Source organism: Neophocaena asiaeorientalis, unplaced genomic scaffold (assembly GCF_003031525.2).
Source record: "Neophocaena asiaeorientalis asiaeorientalis breed wild unplaced genomic scaffold, Neophocaena_asiaeorientalis_V1.1 scaffold280, whole genome shotgun sequence".
NCBI lineage: Eukaryota > Metazoa > Chordata > Mammalia > Artiodactyla > Phocoenidae > Neophocaena > Neophocaena asiaeorientalis.
This window is the reverse complement of record NW_020185321.1, coordinates 8,956,973-8,972,271: the sequence shown is the minus strand read 5'-3', so window position 1 is coordinate 8,972,271 and position 15,299 is coordinate 8,956,973. Positions and strand designations below refer to the sequence as shown.

General features: G+C 37.8%; 1 protein-coding gene across 3 annotated transcripts in view; it reads left to right on the top strand.

Annotated features, from left to right (window-relative positions):
- The window catches only part of SLC2A2 (solute carrier family 2 member 2), a 33,453-nt gene extending 19,002 nt beyond the window's left edge, over window positions 1-14,451 (top strand). For all 3 annotated transcript variants that reach the window (XM_024734086.1, XM_024734084.1, XM_024734087.1), the window contains 7 exons: window positions 1,291-1,406; window positions 2,536-2,698; window positions 3,187-3,374; window positions 5,770-5,874; window positions 9,926-10,027; window positions 10,697-10,900; window positions 10,988-14,451. In XM_024734086.1, the coding sequence (XP_024589854.1) occupies window positions 1,291-1,406; window positions 2,536-2,698; window positions 3,187-3,374; window positions 5,770-5,874; window positions 9,926-10,027; window positions 10,697-10,900; window positions 10,988-11,188 (1,079 nt within the window). In that variant the 3' untranslated portion in view covers window positions 11,189-14,451. The remainder of the gene's footprint in view (window positions 1-1,290; window positions 1,407-2,535; window positions 2,699-3,186; window positions 3,375-5,769; window positions 5,875-9,925; window positions 10,028-10,696; window positions 10,901-10,987) is intronic.
- Window positions 14,452-15,299: the final 848 nt, after the last annotated feature.

Here is a 15,299-nt window from a genome sequence, read left to right as displayed (position 1 = left end):
TTTAAAATTATGTCGGATCCTATTATGAGCATTAAAATTGCTAAAAATTATAGGAAATACAATTTGACTTCAGGTTCATGTGACTTCAGACCTGTGAGCTTATCTGCGTTTTCTGTTCTTGGGGTATAATGTTAGGCATTACACAAAAATAGTACAGCCTAGAATAGGACCAAACAAATGGGTTTTTTTCCCCTTCTTCTTTAAGATCAACAGACCACTCATTAGAGTTACATGTAAAAGCAGAAATTCAGATGCTGTATCAATCATGCAAATGTTCATGTGATATTAAGAACAATTTGAAGGATTAAAAAATATTGAAAAAAAATATTGAAAATTCCTCAAAGCATCTTTCATACATTTGATAGGCAGGCCGTCCCTCTAAGAGGAAGCCTATGACAAATCTCACTTTTAAATTCTTAAGAAAATGCCGAACATCGCATTCAGCCTTGCTCATTGATAGTCTCTGACCTTCTTATGCACTCAGCAAATGGCTAGATACTCCACCATTTCCAACATGACTGATTGCATCTGCATCTAGGAAAACTATAGACGGCAGAATGGCCTAGAGCTTTTCAAATGTCTGTATTCCTTTAAGCACCAGAAGTCTTTATGCAAATAAAATCTTTTCTGAAGCCTATTATTTGGAGAGAATAAAGAAGCTAGGTTTTCTCTGGTTGGAGTGATTGGGGGAAGAGCCTCTGAGTTCCTCAACCCCTTCCACCTTCCCCCTTGGCCTGGCCAACTCAACTGTGACCTTGAGGCACCTCCACATTGTGGATACTCAGACAGGGCTTGTAGTTCTCCACTAACACTCTATTGCACTGTGATCTTGGCTAAGTCGTTTCTCACCTTTATCAAGTAAAGAAGTTGGCCTAGATAAGTTCTAATTTCCTTTAATCCCACAAATCTAGAGTGAGAATATTATTGTGTTTTTAAGAATATTGTTAAAGCATTCTTCAGTCTCTTTTCTGAAGATAACCTAAGGCATTGTGATACAAACTCAATATTAACATGGATTTTTTTTAACTAAGTAAGACAATGCTATGAATAATTGCCAAATGCATGACTAACCATTCCTTTCTATTTGTATATCCAACTACAACTTCATCTGGAGTCGCATCAGCAAACATTCTTTGCGTAAACTGTGTGTAATTGTTGGTGACAAGGGCTCTTCCTTCCAACGAACTCAGGAAGGGAGTTTCAGCAGAATATTGACTGTACTTAAACAGAATTATTGTTATTGAGATAGTCCTGGCTACACTTTAACGTTTATGTTCATGTTTCATTCAGGGTTAATTTCAGGCTTGGTTCCAATGTACATTGGTGAAATTGCTCCAACCACGCTCAGGGGCGCTATTGGCGCCCTTCATCAGCTGGCCATTGTCACAGGCATTCTTATTAGTCAGGTAAAAACTCCCATCCCCTACCTCACCCATCCTCTACTTTACCCAACTTCTCCTTCCCTGACTGTCCACTCTCACTGTAGAACGACACAGAGGAAAGAGGCAGTTCCACAGGTGGTAGTGGAGGTGGTATAGAGACATAGGCTTTTTAGCTCAAAGCTAAAGTACTACTACTCCACTCTTCACTTTTCCCCTTGGAGTTGCGGTGGGGTTGGCACTGGAGGTGACCTGGTAAGCCAAGTCTTGAACTGCTGGAGCTATTCTAGAATTAAATTACTCCATTTAGATTTCAAGGAATAAAAAATTTCAAAATTTTGCCTACCCAGGTTTCCTTTGTTCTGAGCATCTTACCTGCTCAAATTTAATATGCAAATGCTTACAACAGCAGTTCTTGTTCAGCTGGCTCTACTCTTTCCTTCTGTCCTACGTTCTCAGAGGGAGTCCTAGAACCTCAAACCTATGGCTATCCAGAGGATAAACTACTTGCAGTAGGGATCACAAAACTAGTTCTCATCAGAGTAATTGTTTTATCTATGTAACCCCATTCTATTTAAGTTCTGGGTAATCTAAGAAGAAATTTTTTTTTTTTTTTTTTTTTTGCGTTACGCGGGCCGCTCACCGTTGTGGTCTCTCCCGTTGCCGAGCACAGGCTCCGGATTCGCAGGCTCAGCGGCCATGGCTCACGGGCCCAGCTGCTCCGCGGCATGTGGGATCTTCCCGGACCGGGGCACGAACCCGTGTCCCCTGCATCGGCAGGCGGACTCTCAACCACTGCGCCACCAGGGAAGCCCTAAGAAGAAATTTTTTTAACAAAGGTCCAAAGATGCATGATTTTTGCTGTTGTTTTAGATATCGAATGTGTGCTTAAAAGTTTGGTTGATTCGCATCCTAAATGTCCCATAGGAGTTAATGAAAACAAATCTAGGTGCATTCTTTGTAGAACAAAGAGTCCATAATTCAGTTCAGATGAGACACACTAGCAGTAGTTTTCATCTTGTGCATGCTTGTGCATACGTGAGTCACAGCTGTCAGGGATTACTATCAAATAGCCAATGTGCTTTTTCAACAAACTGTTTCAGAAGGCAGATCCAGAGTGATGTGCAGTTGACATGCTTCCTCCCTGACTTTTCAGATCGTTGGCCTCGACTTTATCCTGGGCAATCATGAGCTGTGGCACATCCTGCTTGGTCTGTCTGCTGTGCCAGCTGTTTTCCAATCTTTGCTGCTCTTCTTCTGTCCAGAAAGCCCCAGATACCTTTACATCAAGTTGGATGAGGAAGCCAAAGCAAAGAAAAGTAAGTCTATGGGTGGTTTTACTTTCTTCCTATTGTTTTGGAACTATCAGCTAATGAGAAAGAGTGTGCATGAATGGATACTCATGAAATTGCTACCAGCGCTTTCCAAATGAAGTCAGTGATTATATGTAAGAAGAATATGCAAGATCACTTAATCTGACTGGTGTATGCCATTTTGCAACCGTAAACATTCACACAAACCCAAACAGAAAATCCACATACGGAGACTTCTAAGAGACCTTTCCTGCATTATCCTTCCATGATAATGAGGATCACAGCTTTGTTTGTCATAAGATGAAGCGAAATGTTCTGCCTTTTTGAGAAATAAAAAAGCAGGATTTAATTTAACAAGAAAGAATTTCCAACACCCATGCTATTAAGTAACAGAAAGGGCTATGCAGAACTGTAGCTCTTTCATTAACATAATACAAATAAATTTATTTTTGTTTTGATCTGAGTTGTGTCAACCTGATCGTTTTGGGGGACAGGCTTGAAAAGACTCAGAGGAAGTGATGATGTCACCAATGACATCACTGAGATGAGAAAAGAAAGGGAAGAAGCATCAAGTGAAAAGAGAGTCTCCATAGTTCAGCTCTTCACCAATTCCAGCTACCGACAGCCTATTCTAGTGGCATTGATGCTGCACATGGCTCAGCAGTTTTCTGGAATCAATGGGGTAAGTTTAAGAACGTCCCCTAACTCTTAAGAGCAAAGTGAATTAAGGTAGCTGAGGAAAGGGGTTTAAGTTTAAATAACTAAAGGATACTTTAAAATGTTGACATCACATGTCTTACTACAACAAATATATTGAATGAGCGTTAATTTTTTGTCTTGACTCATCTGCCTTCTAAAATCAACTTACAGTTTTTTAAAATGTCAATAATCAATGGTCTGCATGTCTATTAAGGTGAAGGTTAAAAGGCAAGTCATAATGAATACAAAAGAGGGAAGAGGAGAATAAATATAACTAGAAGACTAAATTACAAGGGGCTTCCAGAGTTGAGTATCAAATTTAGGATTTCTGATAGCCTAAGCAAAAGGAGTCCATGATTCCCTCTGTCTATTTAAATGAAGTACACCAGATAGCCTTGTGCAAAGAAGTTTCCTGCCATCCAAGAAACTTTCACTCTATTTGGGGAGATAGCACACAAAATAAACAATAGAGTGAACTGACATGATATTGGTGAGTAAGGGTAATAGAAAAGAAATGACTGAAAAACATTCTGAGTACTAAACTAGCTAGCATTTAGGTTTTGAATTGAAATTCTCATATTACGCAGACTAAAATTGTTCTACTGATAATTAGCTACTAGAAGAAAAAAATTAAGCATTTGTTAAGAAACTAGATAAAGAAAATCACTGATCCCCTTTCATTGCTGTTAAAAATGTGGTTTGGGCTTTTATAGTGAGCCAATCCTAGATTCACAAAGACACTTTGGGGGTGACTGATGAATGGGCAGAGACTTGGGGGAAGCAAAGAAAGCAAAAGTTGAAGCATGAGTTGAAGCAAAAGAAGACCTGAGCCTCACTCCACAAAGTGAATGCTGCTCTGCTGTGGTCTCCATCCTCCTTTAACAGGTCCCTGATACTCATTTTTTATCTCTTAACTCTTTATAACTTTGGGGCTCAGAGACCAAATCTGTTATCCTCTCTCTCGGCTCTGCTTGTATATCCAAGAGCACAACACTTAATCTCTCTAAACCTCCCTGCTCTAGCTTCCATCCCTGTGCCTGACTTAGAGGCACTCAGGAAGTGTCGAACCACGCGCTGTCAGGCAGCCTAAAATGGTGGGCTGGTGTGCAGTGAGTAATCCACTCCTCACTGAACACAGTCTGAACAGTCCTCCTGCGTCAGCCATGTCTGCAGGAAGAGGCACCAGCAGCAGGACATGTTATGTGGGAAAGGAACTGATGGAAGATGATAGAACAAAAAAGATGATGTAAAAGACTATTATAAACATAAGGACGTAGCCAAATAATCAGATTTCTCCATCCACTGAGATTGGTGGAAAATTTTGGGTTACATCAATGACAACTAGAACTCTATACACACTGGTGAGAGTACAAATCGACACAACTTTTTTTTTTTAATTTTTATTGAGGTATAATTGATTTACAGTGTTGGGTTAGTTTCAGGTATACAGCAATCTGTTATACAAATACATATATCCACTCTTTTTTTAGATTCTTTTCCCATATAGGCCATTACAGAGTACTGAGTAGAGTTCCCTGGGCTATACAGTAGGTCTCCATTAGTTGTGTATGTGACACAGCTTCTTTGGAAAACTGTTTGGCAGTATCTATCAAAGCTGAGAACATGCATACACTACAACCCAGCAATTCTATTCCTAGGTGTAAATGTATACATATTTTACCAAAAGGCTTGTACTAGAATGTTCATAGCAGCACTATTCATAGCCACTCTAAATAACTACCTAAATACCCATCAATAGTAGAATGAGTAACTAAATTGTGGTATATTAATACAATTATACACTAAACAGCAATGATAATGAACAGCCTGAAAATACAACAATATGGATAATTCTATAAAAGTAATGTTGATGCCAGATACAAAATACACACAAACTATGCGGTTCCATTTATATCATGTACAAGACTAGGCAAAATTTATCTATAAGGATAGAAGTTGAAAGAGTTTCCTTTGAGAAAAGGGTGACATTCAGGGGGCTTCTGGAGGGCAGGAAATGATTTGTTTTTGATCTAGACTATACAGGTGTGTTTAGTTTGTGAAAATTAATTGAGCTGTGCACTTAAATGATATGTGTACTTTTTTGCATGTATTTTATACTTGAACAAAAAAATAAAGTGCAGATGTACAGTTTTCAGCTAAATAGAAGGAGAACTTTTAAGTGACTGGAAGCTTTACACACTGAAGGAAGATTGTGGTTTCTCCTTCCCTGGAGGAAGAGGGTGGATAAAACCTTTTGGGAGTATTAGGGACCCTGGTTCCATTGAAACACCTAAAAATAAAAAAACTAAAATAATTCTTGCTTTAAAGCCATGAGTGCTAGGCTTCTTGATTAAGGCTAAACTATTATTATTTTGCAGATATTTTACTACTCAACCAGCATTTTTCAGACAGCTGGAATCAGCCAACCTGTTTATGCAACTATTGGAGTTGGTGCTGTCAACACAGTTTTCACTGCTCTCTCCGTAAGTAAAATAACTCTATATAAATATTCTGCTTGCTCCTCAGTCCAGAAATGGGAGTAAAATAACCTTGTAATATAAAAGTGACCTATGACTTATTGTCCACGTGTAGTGGGTATGTAGATAGAACCAAGTGGGTCACAGGAAGAGTCCTATATGTGAATAACCAACCACTGTATTGAGATTAGGCATAACTGAACAGGTGGATCACTGGTTCTCCTTATCTGCTGAAGATGTCATTTGTCACTCATTTGTGAATTAGTAACTCACTTGGGGGCACAGACACTTAGTATTTTTGTGTAAATACCTGGGCTCTTTCTCCTTTGCTCTGTACTTAAGCCCCTTGATATTAGCAAACAGCTTGTCATTTCTATCAGCATTGGATCCTAGATCCTCTCCTTCCATGGTTGAAAATTTTTATCCTGATATCTCAGAAAAAACATTTTTAAAATAAACATGGTCCTCTCAATTAGATAGCTAAGCCTCTAGCAAAATTAAACTGATTCAGTAAATTCTTATGATGTTAGGCCATTGGGCAGAACTTCCAGGTAGTTCACAAGGCCATGGCTTCTGGTGATGTATGTGACTGTGATATTATGAGAGGATGGAATAGAAGCGGTTTATAACTTGAAATGTTATTGCTATTTTTGAAATGTAACTTTTTCAACTGTCAAATTTTATTATACACTTTTGAAAATTTTTCTCAGCAAGGGAGGAGGTCATATACTCTTCTTAAGATCAAATACCTTATCTAAGGAATGATTCAGTATATTGACAGTAATAATATTTAATATAACAATCTAAGAATTAAAGTAAACAAAAAACAACAGCAAAACCCCCCAAACTTCCCAACTAACGTAACTCACTTTAAAATGAGGATAATTGAGTTTATCTTTGAATGCAGATGTTAAAAAAGCTTGTGCTTTTTAATTTTGGTCACAGTGCTATATACTCAATATACTTTAGTCACTTGTTTTTCATTCTCTGCACATGGACTTTTAACTATTACCTAGAGTAGTCAATAAATTACAACCTGGCTACCTAGATCAAAAGGCAGGTTTGTCCAGGCCACATTAAACAGAACTGGACCTTGGAAAGAGAAGGAAGAACAGATATTAAGGGAACACCAGTGCTTCTGTAGAAATGCCTTTAGAGGCATTTAAAGGCATTCATGGCCTGTTCAATCCAAAAGGCCACTCTAAACCAATAAAGGCCTGGTACTAGGATGGAATCCAAGGGACTATTCCCATTCTTTTGTCTCCTGAGATAATATTTTTGCAAATCCCACTTCAACATATTTTTTTCATATAGAGACTATGATTAAAACATTTTATGTGTAACAGGATTTGCTATGTAAAGCATCACGTTATCAAGATCAGGGTAACCCAAACTCTAAGAATATCTAACGAGAAAACTACTGCAGAATTCCATTTTTGTCCTCCCCCCCACCAGCCAACCCCATGGAGTGGGAAGAGTTGTTCTGAAAATAGAGCCTTGATTATTTTGAATCTACCTTTTTTGAACTCATCCTTTTATTCTGTGAAAGTTTTTGCATGACTGACATAATTTTTTTTTTTTTTTTTGCGGTACGCAGGCCTCTCACTGTTGTGGCCTCTCCCATTGCGGAGCACAGGCTCCGGACGCACAGGCTCAGCGGCCATGGCTCACGGGCCCAGCCGCTCCGCGTCATGTGGGATCTTCCCGGATCGGGGCACGAACCCGTGTCCCCTGCATTGGCAGGCGGACTCTCAACCACTGCGCCACCAGGGAAGCCCCCTGACATAATTTTAAAAAGTCAACTCTAATCAGCTGTCTAATTAACCCTCCAGGACTACAGATAACAGTTAACATTTTTAATTATATTTATTTTTGAAAAGTTGTTTTAAAGTTCAAAGAAGTACATAAAGGACAGCCTCTCAGTCATCCAGTTTCTCTCGCCAAAATCAACCAAGGTTACCGAATTCTGTGTATCCTTTCAAATAAAGATGTGCAATTAGGAATATGTACTGATAGCATATTAATGTTTCAACAGTTTGGAAGGAACATAATCAATCTTTTTTTTCTGGATGAGTACTTGGAGAAAGAGATAGACTTTTCCAACTCGATGCTGAATTATGTTCCACATTTCCAGATTTTCTTTTAAACTAATGAGCTGGTAGAAGGGACCCTGTAATCTTGAGTAAGAAAACAAAACAGGAAGAATATAAAGGGAACTGGAAGGCAGCATAGGTCCAGAGGAGAAAGAGTGGCTCCAAGTAAGCATCCAGGATCTGAGTGATGTACAGTGTCTGCAGCGAAAATGAGAATTAAGATGAGGTAGACATCTCTGGCCCCTGACCAAATCTCACCCTGTATCACACCCTTTCCTGAGTGCTCACCTAGCCCCAAGGAGGGAGTCCAACTCAATTTTCAAGGCATGTAGTTTTAGAGTTTATAATCCTATTAGCAATAATTGTTCAGAAATAGAAGAAACAGACACAGTAAAAGCCCTTATTCCTGAAGAAATCCTCCAGTTTTCTTGGCAGCTTGACATGGTGTCATCAAATCAGATTTAAAAGTCATAATTAAAGAGTCAAAATATAGAGAGAAATTTTATGAACTTGAGAAAGGTTTGTTTTTCCCACTTTCTTCTCAACAATTAAACGTGGGCTCCTTGCTTCCCTGGTGGCCCAGTGGTAAAGAAGCCACCTTCCAATGCAGGGGACGCGGGTTTGATCCCTGGTCAGGGAACTAAGATCCCACATGCCACGGGGCAACTAAGCCCATGAGCCACAACTACTGAAGCCCGCACGCCCTAGAGCCCACGCTCCGCGACTACTGAGCTCGAGCGCCTCAACAAGACAGCCCACGTACCGCAAACTACAGAGCCCACACGCTCTGGAACCCGCACGCCTCAACTAGGGAGAGAAAACCTGCACACCACAACTAAGAGAGAAGCCCACGCACCACAACAAAAGATCCCGCATGCTGCAACTAAGACCCCACAGAGCCAAAAATATAAAGAAAATTAAAAAAAAAAATTTTTTTTTTTAATGTGGCTCTTTGCTTACCACCCTGAAGTGATTTGAAACTCTAATATGAAATGTCTCTGAGATGAAAGGGGCTTTCATTGTAGGTGAAAAGAAATGTTTCTCTGATATTTTCAGAGCCAAAACTCACTATACTAAGGGTATTGGATTGCTGTTGATTTACTGATAGATTTATGAGCCTAGCCAATTTACTCACTGAAGTGAGAAATTATGACAGGTAGTTTTTGTGTGTGTGACTCTCCAACCTCGGCAGTATTCCAAGGATCAAGCAAGAGTCTATTCAACAAACTCTGGTCCTGGCTAATTGTAAATCTTAACCATTAGTGCAAGATCCACAGACCCACAGGAATCGACACCAAATCTCCTGAATTAGGATAAGAAAGCCCTTTAACCTTTTGCTTTAAAGTCATACCTTTTCAAGTGGATAGTTCATTACCAGCACCAGGTACATTTAGGCTCACCAGAAAAATGTGGACCTGACTATTTTGGTAAGGCCATCAGACTCTGTATGCTGCCCCTGAGTGGACACAGTTTGACTTTATTTGCAGTAAGAAAGTTGGATGAAAATAGTTAACACATCAACAGTTGTACTGTTTCAGGGGTCTGCAGTGCTCAAACCCTTGCAATTATAACTTAGGATAATTATCAGAAGGGAAATTAACATCATTTTTATGTAGGACCTTCGTATTTTAAGTCTACAGGAAATATACTGGGAGAGGTCCAAGAGGTCCAGTCTCTAAATATTGCACCCAAAATGATAAACATCAGTGGTGGTAATGCTATGGTTCTTTCTCTAGAATGGCCTGTTCAAATCAATGTGACGAAAGGAAGCCAGTAGTTGTAAATCACCTCTGTTCACTGAGAACAGCTTTGCCACCCCAGGCAACAGTCACCCCCCTCCTGAGTTCCACATCTGTAAAACGTAATAACAGAACGGCCTCTTTCCAGCTGTATAAATTAAAATGATCTCTTTGGCAGTAAAAACGATTTAAGTATAAAGCCAATATGTTTTACATTTTTCCTAGGTATTCCTTGTGGAGAAGGCAGGGCGACGCTCTCTGTTTTTAATCGGAATGAGTGGGATGTTTGTTTGTGCCATCTTCATGTCGGTGGGACTTGTGCTACTGGTGAGTTTGGTGCCTGCACTGAGATTTTTGATTACCATATGATAGCACTTCTGAGCTACAAGGTTAAATGTTTGAGATTGACTTACGAAATAAAGCAAGAGGAACAGCATATAATACAAAGGAGAAGTGTAAAGAAAAAGAGAACTAGTTTAGGGGTTTAAATATAGAACATCAGCAGGTAAACTGTGCTTGTTACCCAGAGAGGCAATGTATATAATAGTAGAGCACAAGCTCTGGGATTAGCCCAACCAGGTTCTAATCCTGGCTCTGCCACTTGGCTGCCTGTGTGACCTTGGACAAGTACCTAGACCTTTCCAGCCCAGCACCAGCATCCACTACTTTACAGGAGGTCATGCATCCTGTCTAGCAACCTTGGTATGAGTAGAAGCAAAGGTCACTGGATCCTTGCTTTTCCTCTTTCACAGGAAAAGAGTGACTGAGAGTCATGGAAAATCCTAATCCAGAGGATTTCCTATAGCGCAAAAGATTTAAGGATGACTAAAACTAGAATAAACTTGTCTACGACTAGAATAACTTATACTTAATTGAATATAAACACATCAAGAAGGGAGCTATGTCATCTCTGAACTCAATGAGAATCTACCTAGCTAAAGGAAGAAGCAGTCAATGTCAGTTCCACTTTTGCTTTGTTTTTTGTTTTCTCCTCAGAATAAATTGGCTTGGATGAGTTACGTGAGCATGACAGCCATCTTCCTCTTTGTCAGTTTTTTTGAAATTGGACCAGGCCCCATCCCCTGGTTCATGGTGGCTGAGTTTTTTAGTCAAGGACCACGCCCTGCTGCTTTAGCAATGGCTGCGTTCAGCAACTGGACCTGCAATTTCATTATAGCTCTGTGTTTCCAGTACATTGCGGTAAGCAGCCTAATACTGTACAAATTTACTGAACAGAAGATAAGGTTGAAGAGCTGCTAATTGGAACTCTGTTTATTCTCTGTGCAGGACTTCTGTGGACCTTATGTGTTTTTCCTCTTTGCTGGTGTAGTCCTGGCCTTTACTCTGTTTACATTTTTCAAAGTTCCAGAAACCAAAGGAAAGTCCTTTGAGGAAATTGCAGCAGAGTTCCGAAAGAAGAGTGCTTCAACCAAAGCACCAAAAGCTGCTGTAGAAATGGAATTCCTTGGAGCTACAGAGACTGTGTAAAGATAACCTGCTTTTTGACAGGAACAGAAACAGGAAGGAAGCAGTGTTTTTTAAATGACAAGTTTTTTGAGAATTCTATATCTACATCTTGAAGTACTGTTTTATTTTTTAAAGAGATGTTATAGGCTTTGATCAGAAATGTCATCAAATATTACAAAGAAAGTATTTTTTTAACTTCGAGAATCTATTTTGGGTGGTAAGACTCTATAATTAAGTAAACCAAAAAGTCTAGCTCATTTTGGTACACTAAATGGCAAGTACATTCTAATGTTCTTAGTGCTGTCCTTTACAACAAGAGTATCCTGAAGTTGAAGCAGTTTCAGAGTTATTGCTTCATTAAGCACGTGACTAGAAACCTGAAGACACAACCAATATTTACATATTTAAATACGATCAAGTTGGAATTTTCCTACCTGCAGACCTCATATCAATACTAAGGGAGATATGACTAGTGGCAGTAAGGTCCATGTTAAAATTGATAACTTTTCCAATTTTTCCCCTCAGCTTTTTTCTTGTGCATTAGAATTTGTGTTGTGCTTTAAAAGTTTTTTTGTTATTTTTCATGTGGAATAGTTTATTAAGCACATTAAAATATGGTTATAAAGAAAAACTTTTATTTTGGGTAGGCTTACCAAAATCTTTCAGTATTTGGGGAAAAAAAATTTTTTTTTGTTACTTTGATGACCAAATGGTTTTTGTAAGATTAAACACTAAAAGGTTTTACCTGGTCATTTAGCATGGGTTATCAGTTAATATTAACAGCTATTATAAACCCATGTTAATTCCTTGCTGGTTCAATCCTTTGAGCTATAGTTTGTTTTGCGTTTTAACTGAGCACAGCTTGGTTTTCTGAGTTGTGTTATAAAATATACTCAAACAGTGATAAATCAAACACTTTGTATATCTCCTCAAACCCCAAATAAGATACAACAGTCTAATGTAGGAAATTGGAAGTAAAAGATTGCTCTGTTTGTTAAAAAATATTTTCTGAATTCTTATGTTTTAAAATAGAGTTGAAAAGGTAAGGTTGGAAGATCCTGAGGGCAGCCTCCTGAAAATTCATGAATGTTTAATTTCAGACTTGATCAATATCCTTTTTTAATTTTCTTGAAAAGACTTGAGTTGCCTAACACAAAACAATCATCCCATCTGACGTTTCCTTTTTTGCCTTAGCAGGATATGGATGCTATCTAAGCTGTTCTCTTGCAATTGCTACCATTGTACATTGTGGCATAGGTACACTACCTATGTGCCAGGCACTGTTACAAGTGCTTTTATGTGGACAAATTGGAAATACACAGATAATTGAACAGACTTTCACTTACAGTCAATTTTGCAACTATGGAAATACAGTTCTGATGGATACCAAAGGCTTAGCAGGGAGCTAAAGTATCCCCAGGCTGTTTTCCTCACAAAGCAGAGCACTGAATCAATCTTTTTTCACATTTGCTTTAATGTGCATGAAAGAAAGGCACTTTTTAAAAAGTTCTCTTTACGAGTGGGAAAAACAATACTGAACACTTGGTGGTGGGGGGTTGTTTGTTTTTTCTTTTTTTTTTTTTCCTTTATTTTTCTTCCCTTTTTTTGACCAAAGGTGTTTACCTTTACGTAATTTGACATTCCAAACAACATGAAATTATTTCTTTTCACTTTGATTTTTGTTTCCTCTGGGCCAATTTGGGATAAACTACTTTCACTTAGGACTTCAGAACACAGTCACAGTGAGCTTAAATAGTTCAGTAGACCTTTTTGCTAAACTGTGAACTCTGTTAAAAAAAAAAAAAAAGTAGGGACTCTGAATAGGGCAGGAGCAGGAAAATGGCTCATCTTGCGGCTCCTGTCTTCTTCAGGATGCTGAAGACCTTTGAGAAGCCCAAAGTTGCACTGGTAAAGAAATTTAACATATTTATAGGCGATGAATGTGATTTATTCACATTCTTTAATCACTATTCCTGACCTCATTTAGAATAAAGTAGTAAAGGTTTAAATAAAGAACCCAAAAGACCCCTTTTAAGTTTTAATTAATTATTCTGATTGACCACAAATACCAAAAATTCGGACCCTGCAGTCTTCTGCCTCAGAGAAATGTAAATGGCTTACATTGTTTCCCTTTCATAATTTTTTCCTTTCAGAGATACAAGTGAGTTGAAAAGAAACATTAAGATGAAATAAGAGGCTAAGACAAAGGAACTAGCTTAACATGATAACAAAAACTCCTAGGTTTTCAACAATAGTCATCATAATAGATAATAATATCGGCACTAATTAATTAGATTTAATCCCAGGGAAATTAGACGGGTGTTTGAATGTTTAATTTTCATAGTATGCTACCATTCTTGTGGAATTATTTTCCTACTCTAACATCCTTACAAATGTGATTTTCTCTTAGCTTGCTCGGAGCATGATTACACTTCTTGATCTGGCTACTCATCTGCTAGATCTAGTGTTGCCCACTGTCATGACACCAATGCACGGATCTCCTCTCACTTCCTTCTCCCCACTCTCCTCTACACGATCAGCACAGTAGTGCATGCTGAGACACAGTAAGAGAAAGCCCCTCCTCAAGGAGCTCAGTCCGTTGAGGAGCTCAGGAAGACCAGGGTATAAACATCCCCATCTGCATCTTTTTCCTTCCATGAACCTCAAACTGAAGGCCTCTTTTGTAAAGAGGGCTCAATCATATACCTACCTCAGAGAGCTGTTGTGAAGATTAAATGTAAAGTGCTAAGCAGAGTGTCTGGTACAAAGGGGCGCTCAATAAATGTTACCTAGAATTAGTATTCATGAAGATACTGTTAGGATACAGGACTACCATATATAAGATAGTTCCAATTTTTTGTTTTGAATAAAAATAGTTATATAAATTCAAGATAATATTTTCTTACTTCAAGCAACAGTCTCATGACGACAAGGGAATGGTAAGAATTAGGGTAGATATTAGGCTATCTAATTCTTAAACCCATACCTGATATTTCTAAGTAGGTTATAAGAGTTTCTATTGTATTTTTTAAACTTGCTTTTGCCTAAGTTATTTTTTAAGAGGTCTATATGTAATATTATTTCTTTGGATAATACTAAGTACAAAATAAAATGCTATATATCATATTTAAATGTAATTTAATAGGATTAAATCACAGGGCAAGACCAAACCTTGATAATCCTCAAAAATTGCAAAAGTGTATAAACCTGTATACATGCATAAGCGACTTCTTCTTGCTAGCTTATTGTTGCAAACGTAGCAAATAAAGCAGTATTAGGCAATATCTTGTGCTCACAGTGTCCTAAGCAAAGGTGCTGAGTAAAGTATATACAATTTTTCATTACAATTCTGTATTAGTGACCTGAGGAGAAAAGGTTTATTGTCAACCACTCTGAGCCATCTGCTGGTGTTTTTACTGCTTTCTAATTGAGTGCACATTAGAAAGAATCATCATGAAAATAAACTTGTTTTATTAGTATGTATACACTATTAATATCTATGCACATACATAAACTATATGAATGTATACATATTTATAGTATGTATACACTATAGTTTTATGTCAATAAGTATATTTCCAAATACTGTGTTGTTTTATTTTATGTAGAAAATAACCACATTTAAGAAAATTGATATTGGTTTATACTCATTTCCTCTCACAGTATCTTTCCTATTCTCATTTTAAAGATAATATGTGAGTTACATTTTAAACCAAAATTTTATTTCCATCAAGCAGTTGTTTTGATTATCAGTAGTAGAAAAAACTAACCTGTAGGCTAGGTAAGAACAACTGAAGAGGAATGAATGGCTCCCTTTGATGAAAATAGAAATAATTTAATTCAGTAAATATTGAATTGCGCTCCTATTATGAACAAGACACTTTATTAAAGTTTTGTAAAAGAGACAAAGCTTAGAAAACATGGTCCCTATCCTCATTCACCTGCATACTCATACAGGGGATAAAATTTGAAAACAAATAGTTATAGTACAAAGGAGAGAAAAGGAAAAACTGTAAGTTAGTGGTTTTAAAATTTTTAAGTTAATATCTAAAATTTTTCATCATATGTTTAAATAGTTGCAAAGGATATAATTTTTCAAAATATAGTATATATTTACATTTTTAAATTGCTA